Genomic DNA, 20,767 nt, shown 5'->3' with positions numbered 1-20,767 from the left:
CAGACCTGACCGCCGTGTCCCCTGAGGTTTCTCAACAGAGGGAGACTGCAAGCCCCAGGAACACGCCTGAGATTCCCTGGAGGGCTGCCGAAGTGAGTCAAGAAATCCTACTTCTCAAAAAGAAGGAAGAAAAGCAGAGAAATTGCTAAACACAAAGAGTCTTTGCTCCTGGGATCTCAAAATCCTAAGAGACATCCTGCTCAGAGTCCAGGCTAAGAGGGTTGTAGAGACCCGGGCCCTGCACATCCCAGCCGAGGGGTGGCTGCTACCTCGAGATCAGCATCCCAACCAGCCACTGCACTGGGTCGGTCCTGAGCTGGACCTGCGGGAACTGAGAGGTCCTGGCCCCGCCCACCCTTGACCTTCCACCACTTTCAGGGCTCCCTTTCTCTCCAGGCAGGAGTCAGCCTGAAGCTCGCGACCCGGCTTCAGATGTGGGCTTCATTCTCCTGAAGTGGGGTCCCTGGACCTCAAGGAGGTCGAGAGCCACTGTTTCCTAAGTGCTTCCTATGTATCAAAGACAGACAATGAAGATGTTGAGGAGGACGATAAAGATGTGGATGAAGATGTTGCTGAGGTGATGGTAAAGACGACGAAGAAGGCAGAGACAAAAATGATGCGGATGGTACCCGATGCAGATGCAGAAGAAAAAGACGGATAAGACACTGATGGAAATGACGGTGGTGATGACGAAGGTGAACAAGGTGATGAAGACGGTGATGAGGATAAAGACAGCAACAGGGACGAAGATGCTGAGGGAGAGGATAAAGCTGGTAAAGACACAGATGACGAACAGGATGTGACACTAATTGTGGTAACGGGTCTTCATACATACCTCCCTCAACCCTTGCGACAATAACTGAAAAAATATTAAGTGCCCACATGGCCCAGGTACTGTTCTAGGGATTGGAGGTATGGCTAAGGGGTGAGGGCTCCTTTGGGGGGTGATGAAAATGTCCTAAAGTTGACTGTGGTGATGGACACACAACTCCACGGATATACTAGAAGCCCTAGACTGTGCACTTTGAAAGGGTGCATTGTACGGTATGGAAATGATGCCTCACACTATTAAAATTCCCTATCCCCATATTTCTTTGTTTCATCCCCTGGTGCTTCCTCCCTGCCACACAGAAGTCTAGGCTTTTTATGTGTCCTGTCTCTTTGCATCCTTTCCGCAGCCCTAGGAGATGGGCTCTGTTTTAATTATCCCCATTTTACACAAGGGGACAGTGAGGCAGGTGCCAGGGAGGCCGCCTGCCTGTAGTCACACAGCCTGAAAACAGCAGAGCGGGGACAGGAACCAAGACATCCTGCCCAGAGTCCAGGCTTTCACCACCACACAGAGATGCTTCCTCCCAACACGATTAGAGCCATGGGGGCGATGTGTACACAAGCTCTCCCAGAGCAGCCCCCTCCCCTGCCAGTTGGAAAGAACAGATCTGCCGGAGCTGCACAGGACATTGGTGGTCACAGTCTCTGGTCTTAATGCTTCTCCTGCTGACCTTTAATTCAGATTCTGACCCACTGTTTTCCCCACATTAATTCAACAGTCAAAATCCCCCCTTCTCAGTGCAAACAAGAACGAGCTTCTCATAAAACACGTGACATGATATCACAGGTGGCAAATGGGTGACCCTCTCAGGCCAAATACAGCCCACAAATGTATTTTATGGGGTCTATACTTTCTTTTTTAAAAAATGTGAGTCGGCCCCCAACATTTAAATAAAGGAAATTTTACATCAGAATAAATATTTCCAGTTTCTCTTGGAAAATTCTGCCCACACTGATCTGGCATTCCCAGGCTGACACCCACAGTTGCTGAGGGGCAGGTGCCCCCTGCAGCAAGGACACACATTTCCCAACCTGCCACAGCACTGCCCCTGGCCCGTCACTCACAGAGGGTGCCTTTGGGCTTGTGACTCCCGTTCTGTGAAATGAGCCAGGAGGACAGTCTGACCTCCCCACTCCAGAGTCACCCCCATCCCAGGACAGTGTCTCTTCTCTCCCCCTGAAAGTGCTCAGGAAGCTTTGGGATCAACTGTGTCATCCACCAACCTTCCAGGGATGGTGAAGGGGGAGTTTGGGGGCATCCCTCCCCAGGGGCCTGAGGACCTGCAGCCTAATCACCTGTTTTGCAGATTCGGAGTTCACTGTACAGTGGGGGGCACGTTAGGCCTAAACCTCATCCTTCCCACCACAGTTCCTCCTGCTGGAGAGGCGCAGCTATTAGTTTTCTGCTCAAGAATTCTCTTGGGCTTAATGAACTGCTAGTCTCCTCATTACGCATCTATCTTCCTTCCTCTATTGCCTGCAAATCCCTTTGGAAGTTGGCCCACCAGCCGTTTCAGAGACCGAGCTGATGAACGGCCTTTCGTGTACCAGGACGCCAAGTTCAACCCTCTGAGGTTTCCCGCCGTGCAGTCGAGCTGGGAGAACATCTTGTGCTCTCCTCGTGGACAGCGGCTCATTAATGAGCAGCCTCCTTCACCCGGAGGCCTCTCCTGAGTCCATCCCGCTGGGCCCCCAGGCTGCAGCCCCAGGTCGGCTGTGAGATTCCCCCTCCCAGAGTTGGGAGCCCTGGCCCGGCCCCTCCCCAGCAACGTGAGGAAGGACTCAGTCGTCCCTTGTCCTGTTTCATCCAAACAGAAGCGCCTTGCCCCTGACATGCCAGCCGAAATCCCCAAATTACTCAGCAACGTCCCATGGCTCAAGTCCTGCAGGCTTACAGAATGAAGAAAAGTGGGTTTCAAGTCCCCCCATTGCCCTTGGATTGCATTTAATGCCACTGTTTCCACAGATGGACGGGGCTTATTCAACCTGACACACAGAAAGCCCTTCTGTCCCCAGGGGCCCCAGGGGAAAACGGCTGGCCACCTGCTCTCCCTGATGTGAGAGGTCGGAGGGAACACACGGTGGTAGGAAACGCACCCATGATCAAAGGAAGCACACAACCCCGGAAAACTCCTTACTCGTCCTTCAGTGACTTTGACCTTCAGCTCGTGCTGCTCCTAACTTGCAACCTGGTTAGTTCAAAACCGCCAGTGGAGGCTCCCCGATGCGGTCCACGCCCCTGCTCGTGGATCAGACCCCTGCAAACGGCGCCAGAGACACGGCCAGCGCTGTGCCCAAACGTGGGCACGAGCCTCCCTCAAGCACCTCCCTTCCTTCTTCCTGTATCCCCTGCCCAGGCGCAGAGCATCAGCCCCTCCCCGTCCCGACACCTCCTCAAGCCCTTACCGGGGTCCCGCCCCACGCCCCGTGGCCCCACCGTCATGTGATGACGTCCATCTTGGCTCTTGCAAGACTAGCGTCACATGCCCCCGTCAGGCCCCCCAGCCTGACACCCCCCACACACGTGTAGGCAGAGGGGACCTCAGACGTGCCCTCGCCCTGCCACGCCCATGCTCGTGAGCCCTCAGGCGACCCTCACTGCTTCTCAGGAAAGGCCAGATGCCTCTGTTCACCGCTTACACCAATTTATGGAGCGGCTGCTCAGTGTGTCAGGGGCACCCCAGGCGAACAGCAGAGGCAGGATCCCAGTGTTCTAGCGGGGAGACAGACCCCAAAGAGGCAAAGAAAGGAATAAAGGGGAATTTCAGACAGTTAAGTGCGGTGAAGAAAACGGGACGATGGGATGGAGAATGGGGGACATCAAGGGAGGTCCCTCCGGGAGGGACCAGAGGCAGCCGCGTGAGGACCAGGAGCTAGGAGGGTGCCCACCACCTGGCCCTGTAGCCCTGCAGCCTCCCCCCTGCCCCCACTCGCCCCAGCCCTTCACAGCCACACCACGTTATCCAGAGGGCGATGCGGGTTCAGGCCGCGGGACTTCCTTGCGGCTGCTCTCTGCCTGGGACATCCTTGCGCTCCAGCTGCCACGTGGGCTGACACATATCGAGCCATCAAGACCGCGCGCCAGGTCACCCCCTCTCTGATGCCTGCACCCCAACTCTTCCTCCCTCCTGCCAGATTCACTGCTCCCTCCTAGACCCTCCGCTTCCATGGCTGATTCACACGTCTATTTTGCACATATTTTATTAGACATGATGCACCTCTGAGCCTGTCTTTCCACCTCTGCTCCCCACCACCCGGCCCCTGCGCTCTGCAGGGACCCGAGGTTTGTGACAGGGCTTCCGCGCCCCAGGAGACATGCAAGAGTGTGCGATGCGATGCTGCAAGAGAAAGCAGGCCTGCTCTCCCGCCATCTCGACCTCCCCCGTAAGTCATTTACAACACCCTCTTACGTCACGGCAACCGTGCATAAACCGAGGGGTAGGAGGCAAAATCTGCAAGGAACTTCAGGTTCGGCAGTAACAGCTGTTATTATACAAGTCGGGGGTGGCCGCACCAGGCCCTGACCTAGGAGTGTCACGTCCTGCATCCGAGGTGAGGCTGCAGCGTGGGCATCGGAGGGTCTACTAGGGACCGAAGCCGAGGCTTGTGTACAGGACCCCACACCGCATGGAACACAGAGGGAAGGTTCTAGGGCTGCCGACGCTGAAGCAGGCGAAGGACCAGCGGAGGATGCGGATGTTACTCACGCGTTAGTTCCGATGTACCAGGAAGTGGATTGAGCCGTAGTGCGTCATGTGCTCTCTGTGCTTTTGTGGAAGATGAGATGCTCCCGGGGCGGGGCGCGGGTAGAGCGAGGGCTCTGGAACCCACGGTCTGGCCGCTCCACCACAGACAGTGGGACCCAGCAGGGAGGACCGCTCCTGCCCAGCACTGCGGTCCGGCTAGAGACACAAGCAGCTCGGTGCCCAGCCTGCGGCCAGGGCCAATCTGTCCCATTCGCTGCTGTTCATGTTGTCATGAAACCTGGGTCAGAAGCTGGCTCTCCCCCCTCCACTTGCCTAAAAATTTACCAAAGGACACTTCAGTGGAAGTGAGAGCTGTCATCCGCGCAGGTTTCGGTACAAGCTCACAGCAGAACGAAGGCCCCCCGAGACCAAGCCCACCCCTGGCTGGCCCCTTCGAAGCCTGAACGGCAGCTTCTGCAGGGACACTGTCCCCACGTTGCAGCGTGTAACGTCCTCAGGACCTGAAACAGACCTGCCCCACCTGCAGCACATCTGGAGGATGGAGATTCTCGGCTGTCACACTGTGCCCTGACCCTCTGTCCCCAGAGACACTAAGGGGGACACTAAGGGGGGGCCCCCGCAGACACAAAGTCCTCTGGGACTAAAACTAACCACCACAGCATTCTTATTCTCCTTCTAAGTCCCTGAATATAAACTCCCAGAAGCAGAGCGTTCGGTTAAAATGTGCAAATTGTCATCCTGGCACTTCACCTGCCCAGTTATTTTCAAGTCACATGGCTGCCAGCAGTGGGATGGCATGGAAACCACCACCTCACTAGGGTGGGATATTCTTATATCATTATCAGTATTTACATTAGTAAAATATAACAAAATATTTGAAAATAATATTTTAAAGTTTTATTGTCATTTTAATTGGGGATGAAAGGTTCTTTGTTACTATGAATTTTTTAATGTCTGTAGTTACTAGTGAAGCTGAATTATTTTCATGTATTTGTTAAGAAATTTTGCTCCCTCCCTCCTGAACCACAAATTCCAGGCTGTTACCCACTGATCTGCTGGGTTCTCCTGACAACTGGTTTTCACTCTTGAATGATGACATCATCTAATTCAATGCATTTTCCTTCTCCTCTTGTATCATTTCTGGAAATGTTGCTCATGTAAATAATCCATAAAAAGAAAAAAAAACACTGATGTGTGAAAATAAGCATTACATGTAGTTTTATTTTAAAAGTAAAGATTTTGAGGAAAACTAAGTCTGTCGATTGTGGGAGGGAAAAGCACAGCTGGTAGGTCTGTCCCCTCCTTAACACACTAGACCACTATTAAAAATGAACATTTTAATCCTATGTAAAAGAATGGAAAACCCTTCTGACATGATGTTAGATGGCAAAATCTTATGCATGCTAACAGGGCCTCCATAAAAAAATATGTATTTTTTACTTACATTTTTATAGTTAAAATTGAGAAATAGGTTTGAAATCATGTATAGAAAACTATACCCCCTAGAGATAAAATTAAGAGTTGAGCAAATTAAAGCAATCCTGAGGAAAAAAGGACAAAGCAGGAGGCACAACCCTCCCAGACTTCAGACTATACTACAAAGCTACGGTAATCAAATAGAGTGCTACTGGCACGAAAAACAGACATATGGATGAATGGAACAGAATAGAGAGCCCAGAAATAAACCCACACACCTACGGTCAAGTAATCTATAACAAAGGAGGCAAGGATATACAATGGAGAAAAGACAGTCTTTTCAGTAAGTGGTGCTGGAAAACTGGGCAGCCACATGTAAATCAATGAGAATAGAACATTCCCTCATAACACATACAAAAATAAACTCAAAATGGGTTAAAAACCTACATGTAAGACCTGAAACCATAAAACTAGGAGAGAACATAGGCAGAACACTCTTTGACATAAATTGTAGCATTATTTTCTTGGATCAATCTCCTAAGGCAAAAGAAATAAATGCAAAAATAAACAGATGGGACCTAATTAAACTTAAAAGTGTTTGCACAGCAAAGGAAACCATCAATTAAACAAAAAGACAACCTACCGAATGCGAAAAAATATTTGCAAATGATGTGACTGACAAGAGGTTAATATCCAAAATCCACAATTCAATACCAAAAAACCAAACAATCCAATCGAAAAAATGGGCAGAAGACCTAACTAGACATTTCTCCAAAGAAGACATACAGATGGCCAACAGGCACATGAAAAGATGCTCAACATCACTAATAATTAGAGCAATGAAAATCAAAACTACAGTGAGGTATCACCTCACACCAGTCAGAATGGCCATCATCAAAAAGTCTATATATAACAAATGCTGGAGAGGGTGTGGAGAAAAGGGAACCCTCCTACACTGTTGGTGGGAATGTAAATTGGTACAGCCACTATGAAGAACAGTGTGGAGGTTCCTTAAAAAATTAAAAATAGAACTATCACATGACCAGCAATTCCACTCCTGGGTATAAATCCGAAAGAAATGAAAACACTACTTTGAAAAGATACATGTACCCCAATGTTCATAGCAGCACTATTTACAACAGCCAAGACATGGAAACAACCTGAGTGTCCATCAACAGACAACTGGCTTAAGGTATATGTATATACACACACATAGAATATTAAGCAGCCATAAAAAAGAATGAAAAACTGCCATTTGCAGCAACATGGATGGACCTAGAGAATATTATCCTTAGTGAAATAAGTCAGAGAAAGACAAGTACTATATGATACCATGTATATATGAATCTAAGAAATAATACAAATGAATATGTATACAAAATAGAAACAGACTCACAGACATAGAAAACAAAGTTGTGGTTACCAAAGGGGAGAGGAAAAGGGGGAGGGACAAATTGGGGGTATGAGATTGACAGATACAAATTACTATACATAAAATAGATACGCAGCAAAGATATACTGTATAGCACAGGGAATTATACCCATTATCTTGTAATAACCTATAATGGAGTATAATCTCAAAAATGCACAATCACTACGTTGTACACCTGAAACTAATGCAATATTGTACATCATCTATGCTTCAACTTAAAAAAAGGAAACTACTGAAGCATTTCTGGAGAACTACAGCAGACAAAAAGGTGACAAAAGCAAACTCAAACTGAAATAGAGATGCTCACCAATAATCCTGTCTCACTCACAATCACTCCCTCCACGACCTCAGCCTCCAGGTGGCCACCAGTTTCACGTGAATGCTTTAGAAAAATTTCAAGTCCTACATGTTTGGAGTTACTGGCAAATAGGCAAAACCTCCAATGTTGAATCATCAAATGGCAAGAGTCTGTTGTAATGCCTATATCTTAGTTTTCTTGTAACCATGAAAAAATCTAACATAGGTGAAAGAGTTAGAACACAGTATGATCAATAAATGTGAGACTCCTTCCTTCCAAAACAAAGAGTTGAGGAAATTAAGACAAAGGCCATACAACAGAAGATCAAACACAGACACACAACCCAAACGATACAACACACTTGTGACAGGTATCTGCATACTTGGCTCTGAGCTTCCTGGTGGCCAAGGCAAAAAGGGAAACAATTAACTACAAAATGTGCATTCTCCTTAAGATACTAACAGACAGCTGTTACACAGAATTACAGCTTATTTTGATCCTGAGGCCTCCAAGAACGGTCTTCCAAGGGTGACAAGGAAGGGGACACAGTGCAGCCTAAGGCAGCAGTGACACTTAGGAGAAGGGCTGTGTTAAAATACAGATTCCTGTCCAAGAGATTTGGGGTGGGGCCTGGGAATCTGTGCTTTCACAAAGCTCCCCGGTGATTTGGATGGATGCTCTGACGTTGGAACTGGCATGGATCGGGTGATCAATTACCCCTGCACCCCATATTTCCCACTGTGTGAACACAGGGAAGTGACTGCACTGTTCTGAGCCAGTTATCCTCATCTGAAAAATAGGACCATTAATAGCACCTACCCCAGAGAACTCTCTCGCAAGGTTCCAAGGAGGTAATACGCATGAAACGCTTAGCAGGAAGCTGGTACACAGAAGACACTGAATACATGTTAGCAACGACCATCATTAATAACCAACTTAGATGGTGTCCCTCCTTAGATAGTGCTTATGGGGCAGGATTCAAGTCACCCAGGAGGAGCTGGGCTCCCACCCGGCACTGCAGGTCGGGAAGAGGAAAAGCAGCAAATATTTATCAACATCTGTCATTATGCAATCCCCTACCCGCTGCAATGACGCCTCAACACTTCCCAAAGGAGCAGCTTCCTTTGCAGCAATTAAAATTAAGCCATTTTTTTCCTGCTAAGCCCAGAAAAAGTAAGGTTTCTGTATTTTCTAAACCCTGTGTCCACAGAACTGAGACCCTGCACTGTGCCCCAACTTTCCTGACACCTTCAGCGGAAAGAAAGTACCACGGCTAATGCTGGGTTCATGGTGCTGATTATACGAGTGCCAATCTCCACCTCCATCCTTAAAAGCATCAAGCCTCCTCCTTAAAATTCCGCAGATTTCAAGGCAAGCTCGGGGCAAGGGAGCAGCAGCACAGAACAGTTCTTCCTGGGAATCTGTTTCCCGGAGGCCTGAGTGGCGGCAGCCTGTTCTGGATGTGGGAGAACAAAACGTACAAAGGGACCGGCTGGAGGGTCATTTAATGCACGTGCATTTAACGCCTGTGTTAACGTGCTACTGGAGGGCGCTACTGAGCATTAATCAGCTTCTCACATGCGGCCCCACAGCAGAGGACGCCCCAAGGGAGACTTAACAGAAGGTTTGTGCATCACTCCGGAGGTGCCGGCCGGGCAAAAAACACCACAGTCATGGACGAGAACAACAATGTACTGACATTAACAACTACGCTAACACGACCTTGGCCCTCCAGCAGCTCACTACCCTGGCCTGGCCTGCTGGGCAGCCTCTGGCCCTGCCCAGGTGACAACTAGCCCGAGTGTGTCCAGCCAGGACCAAACAGCGGCAGCTCCACCCCCCTGAGCGCCTCCTGCAGGGATGCACTTTCACCTGTCTGTCCAGGGACTAACCTGGAACCTTCCAAAGGGGCCCCAGGAGGAAGGTGCTGCCACGGTGTTGAATTTACAAACCAGGGGGAGATTCAGAGAAGGCCGTGCTGGCCCAAACCCACACCGCTGTGACGGAAAGCCTGGGATTTGAACCTACTTGTCTACGTTTCCCCAGAGCCCGTGGTCGGCCAAGAGTCTCTGTTCACTAACTGCACTGTTCCGGGAGTGGGAGAATATTTGCATCCCCTCCGGTTCCCCCCAACACAGGCATGGAGTGTTCTGCACAGAAGCCCAGGGCATTGGCTGGAGGCCTGAATGTCCCCTGATGGAAGCCACACCAGTATGAGAAAACGCAAAGCAGAGACTTAGATAAGCCAGGCCCCCAGAGCTCTGCTTCTCCTGCCACCCAGGCCTGGGGGTTCTGAGGGACCACCCATCACCTGACTCCTAGCCCGCGTGACCCTGGGCAAGTTCCTTAACCTCTCTCATCAAGCCTTAGTTTTCTCATCTGTAAAATGGAGATGATGATAATACCTACTCTATCAGTTCCTGTAAAGATTAAATGAAATGAGGGAAAGGAAGCAAAACATACTGTACGGGGTCTGCACTTAAAAGGGAAAGTTGTCACTTGATCACTCTGTAGTGTATACAGATGTCGAATTACAATGCTGGACACCTGAAGCTTATATAATAATAATAATAAAAGAGAAAGCTGTCGGGCATCCTTAAATGGCGTGCACACAACCCAACTGAAGCAAGACAGTAATTTCTAGAACTTGCCCACTGTGTGAGGCACGGGAGCTGAGGGTCTGTATTACTCTGCGGATTCACTTACACACGCCGTAAAGGTGAGCTGGGCTCCCATATAGAAAGGGGGTGACCACAATCACAGGGCTTTACTCCTCCTTTACTCCCAAGCTGACTCCAACTTCATGCAAATCCCCAGAGCCAGCACACAGAGTCAGGGGAGGCCGTGACCACTTCATCCAGAAAAGCCCTAGGAGCGCCCAAAAGATAAGAGTAAAGGGTCCGGGGCTTCCCTGGTGGCGCAGTGGTTGGGACTCCGCCTGCCGATGCAGGGAACACGGGTTCGTGCCCCGGTCCGGGAAGATCCCACATGCCGCAGAGCGGCTGCGCCCGTGAGCCGTGGCCGCTGGGCCTGCGCGTCCAGAGCCTGTGTCCCGCAACGGGAGGGGCCGCAACAGTGAGAGGCCCGCATACCGCAAAAAAAAAAAAAAAAAAAAAAAAAAAAAAAAAAAGAGTAAGGGTCTGGAAATTTTTTAAAATACACAGTATGAAAACACCAACTGCACTTCAGGATACAGTGAATGGCACGTTGCCACAGCAACCAGAGGCTGAATTATTCAGCAAGCGATGGCAGAAGAATCTCTGAAAGGCGGCAAAACAGAGACAAAGGATCCAATTAAACCATTTCTGCAGGGGACACAAACTGGGCCGGCCAGGAAGGCTACGTCTGCCTGCCTGGGATGTGACTTCTCAACCACGCTCTCTTCGTGTCTAATTCTGGAGTCGCTTTTCTGTTTCTAAACATGGTGACAAATGTCCAAGGAGCTACTATGTTCTAGTCCAAGCTTTAAAATGAGTTACAGATTCCGTCCAGGGCCTGTGTCTGGGGTATCACTTAATTAGGGGTCCTTTGAGGTTTCCCAGCACCCCACCTTTTCCCACCTCCCGTCTGCACTGGGAGACAAGAGTGGGGTCCCCAGAGTTCTCTTAAGCCAAGCACCATCATGATCATTTTGTTATCCTTGAATCACATATGCTACAATGTTTACTATTTTTTTTTAATTCACTTAATATTCTATCTTGAAAGAGAAGTTGGTTTGTTTAGCAAATAGAAAACCATTATCGCTTGGCATAATTAGGTGACAACTGCAAAAATAATACGTGTAAACATCATTTTTTTGACTTTCGGGCAGGGAAGGATGTTTTAAAACATGGCACAAATAATATGGACCATAAAGTACATCAGGGCCCAGGAAACTTTGCCCCGTGGGCTGCTGTTTATGTTTGTACATAAAGTTGCATTGGCATGCAGCCGCACTCACTCACCACGCATTGGCCATGCGTTAGTGTGACGACAAAGTCATGTGGTCACAGAAGACACAGTAGGATCCACAGAGCCAGAAATATTCAGTATCTGACTCTTCACAGAAAAAGTCTGCTGACACCTGAAGTATATGAGCGATAATCTGATAACTTTAAAAATAAAAAACTTTCGCATATCAAAGGAAAGCATGAACAAAATGACAAGACCGGTCCTGAAGAGAGAGAAGCGGTGTAACTCACAGACCTGGAAAAGATTGGAAGCTGCAACTTCCAGAGGAAAATCCTCAAATCATTAAGATAAAGAAAACTGCAGGAACTGAAAAAAAACAAGACAGCTAATAAACACTGAAAAAAAAGTTCAATCTCATTAGAAACAAGAGGAAACCACACCTCCTGCGATGGTGCATCCCATCCATGAGATAGGCAACAAGGACACCAAGCTTGATCTGCCAGCATATCCCCTTGGCCATGAGATCGATGCACCTGTGTTTCCACCCCTCCTTCCTTCCCACCCATAAGCATTTACTGAGCACCCATCTGGTCTGGACAAAGCCCCAGAGTGGTTACCAGCCACGCAGGAAGAGGTCTGAGGATGCTTCCGGGAATACGGAGCTCAGGGGAGCTCTCTCCCTCATTACCCACAACTGTATCTCTAGCAACAGCCATGGCGCCTGCCTGCCCCTCATTTGAGTAAAATAAGCCTTGGCTGAATGACCAGACACAGAGTGATAAGTGCGTGGTGGGTTGGCAATCTCACTGCAATCAGGCTAAGAACATCCAACCTGGAGAGGCCCCCTCAACCCGTTAATATCAGGGAATTCGTTAAAATCCCCCTCTCAGCCCAGAGACTGATCAGGTCGGGGTGGGGCTCACCAATCTGTATTTAAAAAGCTTCTTCCTGGTCTGGGTTCAGAGCCGATACAGGAGGAGGGGCTGAGGACCCGGCTCCCAGGCCCCATGAGCCATGGTGAGCACCAACTTACTGAGCACCTACTTTGTGCCAGGGCTCGGCCATACGCCTTCCTTACGGGATCTCCCCCCAAATTCACAATGACCTAGAGAGCATCAGCACCCCACTTTATAGACAAGAAAACCAAGACCTGGGGAGGTAAGGCCACTGGTCCAAGGTCCCCCAGCACGTCAGCACAGAGCAGGGCTATGTGATTCCAAGCCCTCAGGACCCCAGCTGGGGACCCCGGCTGCCTGCAGAAATGTGTGCCACGCTGAGCGCGACCCTCCTCCACCGTGATCCCACAGCTGGTATCATCCCCATTTTATAGGTAAGAAAACTGAGGCCCATAGAATCACAGCATCTGGGCACTGGGCTTCACCCCCTCACACTCATTGCCCTCGCTCTGAAAAAACTCAAAAGGATTTCGGAGGGTGGCAACACGGGGGCCCAAGCTCCCCAGCGGAGAGCAGAAACAAGGGCCCGTCCACCCGAAACGAGGAGACCTGAGCCTCGGGCAAAGGAAAGACCACCTAGAGAAGAAGTCCAGGGCGACCTTCAGATCAGGGGTCCTCGACTGGGGGATGGCTCCGTCCCCCAGGGGACACTTGGCAGTAACTGGAGACACTTTTGGTTGTCACCATGGGAGGCAGGGTGAGGGGCTGTGAGCGTCTCCAGGGTAGAGGCCAGGGATGCTGCTAAATGTCCTACCGCGCACAGGACGGCCCCATCAGAGTCATCCGGCCCCGCACACAGAATGGCCCCATCGGAGTCATCCGGCCCCGAACATCAGGAGCCCCGAGTTCGGGAGATCCTGCTTCCGGCCCTCGCTCCTCCGGAGGGCAGGGGGCGTGTCCACACCACAGGCCTTGCTTGGCTTCTATAACCAGTACTTCTCCACAGGGAAGAGTGGCCCCAGGGGGCATCGGGCAATGTCTGGGGACAGTGTTGGCGGTCACAGGGGCGTGCAGCCTGCAGAGGCCAGGGAGGCTGCCAAGCATCCGACAGTGCCCCGACGGCCCCCGCGGTGAAGAGCCATCCGGCCCTGAGCGTTGACAGTGGCGAGGCTGAGAAACCCCGCCCCGGGCACTGCGTTTGGAGCCGGGACAGCGCAGTGTGGGGAAGGTGGGACATCCAAGGGGTCGGGCTGCAGGGCCAGGACCAGCTCCCACTGTGTCCACGCGCCACTTACTTGGAGAGTTTCATCTCAATCTGCTGCCGGATCTCCTGCCTCTCTTCAGCCGTCCTCCTGGGGAAGACATTGCGGTCTTCCAGTTCCTGCTTGCTGGGCCGGTTCCTCAGTTTCACTGCCAGGAGTTCCTTCTTGCACTTCCTTGGCAGCGTTCCTAAGAGAAGGGGCACCGAGAAAGCGGGTGTCAGGGGGGCGCTGGCTGCCAGCGCAGCCAGCACTTCCCACCCTCCTGCAGGAAAGAACCTGGACCAGAGCCACGCGGGCACGTCTGGCAGCTGTGATGCCCTCCAGCGAACGGTGGGCAACACACCTCCCTTCACGAAGGCCCACACACAGCCACACCTTCCACAGGTGAGGGATCATTCATGCATCCGGGGTCTCCAGAGACAGTCCCGATCAACACCCTTTACCCCAGAGCGATTACTAATAGCACCACGTTTTCTTTCAGAAGTGCCCGGGTGCAGATCATAAATTACAATTACTTTACCCATGGTGGTCCGTCCCCCCATCCCCCTGTCACCCCCTTCTCCCCTCTGCCTGTGACCCCATGGCCATGTGGGTCCTCTTCCATTCCTGGACGATCCCAACTCAGGGTCTCTGCACCATGTCTTTCCCATGCCGACCCCCCTACTCTGCCTGGACCATCCAGGGCCAGCCACCTCCTGAATCACGCTGCTGGCCTTGAGCCCTGCTCTCAAAGAGGCCCGATGGGTCCTCCAATCACCATCACCCACCCGATTAACTCCTCCCCTATCTGGTCTCTTTCTTGTTCACTAGTTTATCCTCCATCCCCTCCGCTAGCTTTTAAGTTCGACAACAGTCTGTTCTCCTGGGTCCTGGAACAGTGCTGACGCAGCAGGTTATCAAGGAACACGGTTGACTGAGCCTGGTTCAGGGTCTAGGAGGCTGACATTGACTTTTAGTTCTACACACGTCCAAGCAGCAGAGTGACATCGGTGTGCACGTAAGGTCTTAAGGAACGTACTAAAGAGCAGAAAAGGGGGCTATGGCTGCATTCACGGGCGGAAAAGGAAAGGGCATGGGGCTGCATGAAGAGCAGAGTCCTCACCTGCCCCCCGGCGAGCGCACGTGCCGATAACGGGCAGGGAACTCCGGAGCACAATGTAGACTGCAGTTTTGTGGCGTGTGGTTTTGCGCTTTTACTAGGGCATGGGTTTAAGTCCCGGGGGCTCAGACCATCATCCAATGAGGTCAACCCCACAGGTGGAGGGAAACTTTATTTCTTAAGAATAATGGCTCCCCAAAGAAAGCCCATTCCTACTGTGGGGTACAGGAATACAAAGCAAGAAATGTCTAGTAAGGTGATAGTTTAACAGAAGTCTGGGATAAAGTAAGATAAAAAAATTGGACTTGACTGAGGCTTGAGTTTCTAATATGAACTTGCTTGCTGTGTGTTTTATTAGAGACAAAGAGAAACATAATGACCCCCAAAGCCATTTCAGCCAGGACTCCAGCCCGATTTTGTTTTAATAGCTTGATACATGACTAGAGTCCTGTATTTACAGAATCATGAAAGCCTAAGGCAGTCACATGCATTTTTCTGTTGATCTTTACCGCATGGTCTGGGGGAAACTGAAAGCTAAACTGGCATTTATGAACTGAGGGAGTCTCAAAGGTCTCAGGACAAATCCTTCGTGAATGTCAAAGGTCTGATAGGTGGCGAGAAGGACTGCCGTTTTTAGACAACTGTAATATGCTAACCATGAAACTACACTGAATGTGGTTTCATCTTTTTAGCTTTTGATAAAGAATGTCTTTAAGCCTACTGCAAATGTCTCAGCGTACTTGTCATTACAAACTTTAAGCATATTTGTTCTTAACTGAGAGAAAGATCCTTTCATCAGAGATTTCTAGATGTAATGAGAATTCACGCCACAGGAAATCTCTGTGCTAAGAGCAATTAATTCTCCTCTGCTTATTCATCCAGGCCCTAAGAGCACAACATGGCACCCAGTAGGGCCACAATGAAAACGTCTGGGCTGACGGTCTTCCCCAAGCTATCAGGAGGTTAACAGGTTTGACTACTTAAAAGTGAAAAAGGGAAACTTCCAGACAAAGAGCTTAAAGTGAGGGCTTTTCATGAAGTTGAGTGGCACGTCTACGCAACTGATGGAATTAATCTAAACGAGCAGGGGATCCAGAGCAGGATGTGACACTGAGAAACGGAGGCCAGGAGACCTTCCTGTCCTGATGATGGGAACAAGCCACCCTCTCCCACAAAGGCCCCCAAACACACTTGTGATCCTACCTTTGGGGCCAGAAATCCCACTTCCAAGAGTCTGCTCCCAAAACAAATGGGACAAGCACACAAAACACACACAAGAAGGTGATCACGCAGCCTCATTTATGAAAGAAAGAAATTAAACACAGCCGAAATACGACAAGACAGCATGTGTTAAATTATGGTGCATCTGTAGCATCTGAATATCGTGAACCTATCATGAACCTAAAAACAGTGGTATATACGTTACTGAGGGACAAAAAGACAGACATGATATGTTGCTAAGAAAAGCAACTTGTAGGAAAGTATGTACGTTTTATATATAAATATATCTGTGTATGTGTTTGCATCTAATTTTGTAAGAATTTATAATCTTCTTATAAATCGGCATAGAGATGCCAAGAATGGATTTTACTAATTCTGGTTTTCTGTATTTTATTTTTAATCATCAACATAGCTTCCTTATATCAAAATAATTGTTTAAAAAGAAAGACCTTTGTGGAGTGACAGCAGTGAAGATGGTGGAAAATTCTCTCTATAAAAGCAACAAGAAAACTGAAAAATCATCAGAGACAACTTTTTCAGAACTCTGTAAATTAACTAAAGGGTTGCAGCAACACAGGGAATCTTCATTCAAGGAAAACTGGATGAATCTCAGGAAGAATGTTTTACTCTGGCCCTTTCTCCAGCTTGGCAGCAGCCTTGAAGCAGTCTATTTTCTGCTGAAAACCAAGGGCCTGGCAGCCACTGGAGGGAGGGAAACAGGCTTCATTCCCAAAGAGCTGTCATCATTTGACCTGTCGCTGGTTCCCTGAAGTCCCCACTACAAGGCTGTCTGCATTGGATCTGACTCAGAGCTGGCCCAATGGAAAACTGCCTTCTCCCCAGGGGCGTGCTTGTCAAAAACAATACTGTCTTTCCAAGCGCAAGGCTTCCATTTATCTTTAGACCAGTCTTCCTCAATACTCTAAGGAGTTCTTGATTGGCCAAAGCCAACAAAAATCAATGCACAGGCCAAATACTGTAAGTCAATTAAAAGAAAAACCTTAGAAGAGAAAAAGGGACTGAGAAAATATCTGAAGAGATTAAAGTTGAACACTTCCCTAATATGGGAAAGGAAATAGTTAATCAAGTCCAGGAAGCACAGAGAATCCCATACAGGATAAATCCAAGGAGAAATACACCAAGACACATACTAATAAAACTGTCAAAAATTAAATACAAAGAAAACATATTGAAAGCAGCAAGGGAAAAACAACAAATAACACACAAAGGAATCCCCATAAGGTTAACAGCTAATCTTTCAGCAGAAACTCTGCAAGCCGGGAGGGAGTGGCAGGACATATTTAAAGTGATGAGGGAGAAAAACCTACAACGAAGATTACTCTACCCAGCAAGGATCTCATTCGGATTTGACGGAGAAATTAAAACCGTCACAGACACGCAAAAGCTGAGAGAATTCAGAACCACCAAACCAGCTTTACAACAAATGCTAAAGGAACTTCTCTAGGCAGGAAACACAAGAGAAGGAAAAGACCTACAATAACAAACCCAAAACAATTAAGAAAATGGGAATAGTAACATACATATCAATAATTACCTTGAAGGTAAATGGATTAAATGCACCAACCAAAAGACACAGACTGGCTGAATGGATACAAAAACAAGACCCGTATCTATGCTGTCTACAAGAGACCCACTTCAGACCTAGGGACACATACAGACTGAAAGTGAGGGGATGGGAAAAGATAGTCAATGCAAATGGAAGTCAAAAGAAAGCTGGAGTAGCAGTTCTCACATCAGACAAAATAGACTTTAAAATAAAGACTATTACAAGAGACAAAGAAGGACACAACATAAGGATCAAGGGATCCATCCAAGAAGAAGATATAACAATTGTAAATATTTATGCACCCGACATAGGAGCACCTCAATACATAAGGCAAATACTAACAGCCATAAAAGGGGAAATCGACAGTAACACAATCATAGTAGGGGACTTTTAACACCCCATTTTCACCAATGGGCAGATCATCCAAAATGAAAATAAATAAGGAAACACAAACTTTAAATGATATATTAAACAAGATGGACTTAATTGATATTTATAGGACATTCCATCCAAAAACAACAGAAGACACATTCTTCTCAAGTGCTCATGGAACATTCTCCAGGATAGAGCATATCTTGGGTCACAAATCAAGCCTTGGTAAATTTAAGAAAATTGAAATCATATCAAGTATCTTTTCCAACCACAACGCTATGAGACTAGATATCAATTACAGCAAAAAATCTGTAAGAAATATAAACACACTACTTGATAACCAAGAGATCACTGAAGAAATCAAAGAGGAAATCAAAAAATACCTAGCAACAAATGACAATGAAAACATGACGACCCAAAACCTCTGGGATGCAGCAAAAGCAGTTCTAAGAGGGAAGTTTATAGCAATACAATCCTACCTTAAGAAACAAGAAACATCTCAAATAAACAACCTAAACTTACACCTAAATCAATTAGAGAAAGAAGAACAAAAAAAACCAAAGTTAGCAGAAGGAAAGAAATCATAAAGATCAGATCAGAAATAAATGAAAAAGAAATGAAGGAAACGATAGCAAAGATCAATAAAATTAAAAGCTGGTTTTTAGAAGATAAACAAAATTGATAAACCATTAACCAGACTCATCAAGAAAAAAAGAGAGAAGACTCAAGTCAATAGAATCAGAAATGAAAAAGGAGAAGTAACAGCTGACACTGCAGAAATACAAAGGATCATGAGAGATCACTACAAGCAACTCTATGCCAATAAAATGGACAACTTGGAAGAAATGGACAAATTCTTAGAAATGCACAACCTGCCAAGACTGAATCAGGAAGAAGCAGAAAATATGAACAGATCAATCACAAGCACTGAAATTGAAACTGTGATTAAAAATCTTCCAACAAACAAAAGCCCAGGACCAGACGGCTTCACAGGCGAATCCTATCAAACATTTAGAGAAGAGCTAACACCCATCCTTCTCAAACTCCTCCAAAATACAGCAGAAGGAAAACTCCCAAATTCATTCTACGAGGCCACCATCACTCTGATACCGAAACCAGACAAAGATGTCACGAAGAAAGAAAACTACAGGCCAATATCACTGATGAACATAGATGCAAAAATCCTCAACAGAACACTAGCAAACAGAATCCAACAGCACATTAAAAGGCTCATACACCATGATCAAGTGGGGTTTATTCCAGGAATGCAAGGATTCTTCAATATACGCAAATCAATCAACGTGATACACCATATTAACAAACTGAAGGAGAAAAACCATATGATCATCTCAATAGATGCAGAGAAAGCTTTTGACAAAATTCAACACCCATTTATGATAAAAACCCTCCAGAAAGTAGGCATTGAGGGAACTTTCCTCAATATAATAAAGGCCATATATGACAAATCCACAGCCAACATCGTCTTCAATGGTGAAAAACTGAAAGCATTCCCACTAAGATCAGGAACAAGACGAGGTTGCCCACTCTCACCACTATTATTTAACAGAGTTTTGGAAGTTTCAGCCACAGCAATCAGAGAAGAGAAGGGAATAAAAGGAATCCAAATCGGAAAAGAAGAAGTAAAGCTGTCACTGTTTGCAGATGACATGATACTCTACATAGAGAATCCTAAAGATGCCACCAGAAAACTACTAGAGCTAATCAATGAATTTGGTAAAGTAGCAGGATACAAAATTAATGCACAGAAATCTCTGGCATTCCTATACGCTAATGATGAAAAATCTGAAAGTGAAATCAAGAAAACACTCCCATTTACCATTGCAACAAAAAGAAGAAAATATCTAGGAATAAACCTACCTAAGGAGACAAAAGAACTGTATGCAGAAAATTATAAGACACTGATGAAAGAAATTAAAGATGATACAAATAGATGGAGAGATATGCCATGTTCTTGGATTGGAAGAATCAACATTGTGAAAATGACTCTACTACCCAAAGCAATCTACAGATTCAATGCAATCCCTATCAAACTACCACTGGCATTTTTCACAGAACTAGAACAAAAAATTTCACAATTTGTATGGAAACACAAAAGACCCCAAATAGCCAAAGCAATCTTACGAAAAACGGAGCTGGAGGAATCACGCTCCCTGACTTCAGACTATACTACAAAGCTACAGTAATCAAGACAGTATGGTACTTGCACAGAAACAGAAATATAGATCAATGGAACAGGATAGAAAGCCCAGAGATAAACCCAGGCACATATGGTCACCTTATCTTTGATAAAGGAGGCAAGAATATACAGTGGAGAAAAGACAGCCTCTTCAATAAGTGGTGCTGGGAAAACTGGACAGCTACATGTAAAAGAATGAAATTAGAACACTCCCTAACACCATACACAAAAATAAACTCAAAATGGATTAAAGACCTAAATGTAAGGCCAGACACCTTCAAACTCTTCGAGGAAAGCAGAGGCACAACACTCTATGACATACACCACAGCAAGATCCTTTTTAACCCACCTCCTAGAGAAATGGAAATAAAAACAAAAATAAACAAATGGGACCTAATGAAACTGCAAAGCTTTTTCACAGCAAAGGAAACCATAAACAAGACCAAAAGACAACCCTCAGAATGGGAGAAAATATTTGCAGATGAAGCAACTGACAAAGGATTAATCTCCAAAACATACAAGCAACTCATGCAGCTCAATATGAAGAAATCAAACAACCCAATCCAAAAATGGGCAGA

At 47.3% G+C, this 20,767-nt stretch overlaps 1 protein-coding gene across 1 annotated transcript in view; it reads right to left on the bottom strand.

Annotated features, from left to right (window-relative positions):
* PHACTR3 (phosphatase and actin regulator 3) overlaps positions 1-20,767 on the bottom strand; it is a gene marked incomplete at its 3' end in the record, with an annotated part of 218,030 nt that overhangs the window by 18,520 nt on the left and 178,743 nt on the right. The window contains exon 8 of the mRNA XM_007449475.1: positions 13,767-13,920. Within this exon, the coding sequence (XP_007449537.1) occupies positions 13,767-13,920 (154 nt within the window). The remainder of the gene's footprint in view (positions 1-13,766; positions 13,921-20,767) is intronic.

Source organism: Lipotes vexillifer, unplaced genomic scaffold (genome assembly GCF_000442215.2).
Source record: "Lipotes vexillifer unplaced genomic scaffold, Lipotes_vexillifer_v1.1 scaffold524, whole genome shotgun sequence".
Classification (NCBI taxonomy): Eukaryota; Metazoa; Chordata; class Mammalia; order Artiodactyla; family Lipotidae; genus Lipotes; species Lipotes vexillifer.
The sequence above is the reverse complement of the archived record's forward strand: the minus strand, read 5'-3'. Positions and strand labels throughout refer to the sequence as shown.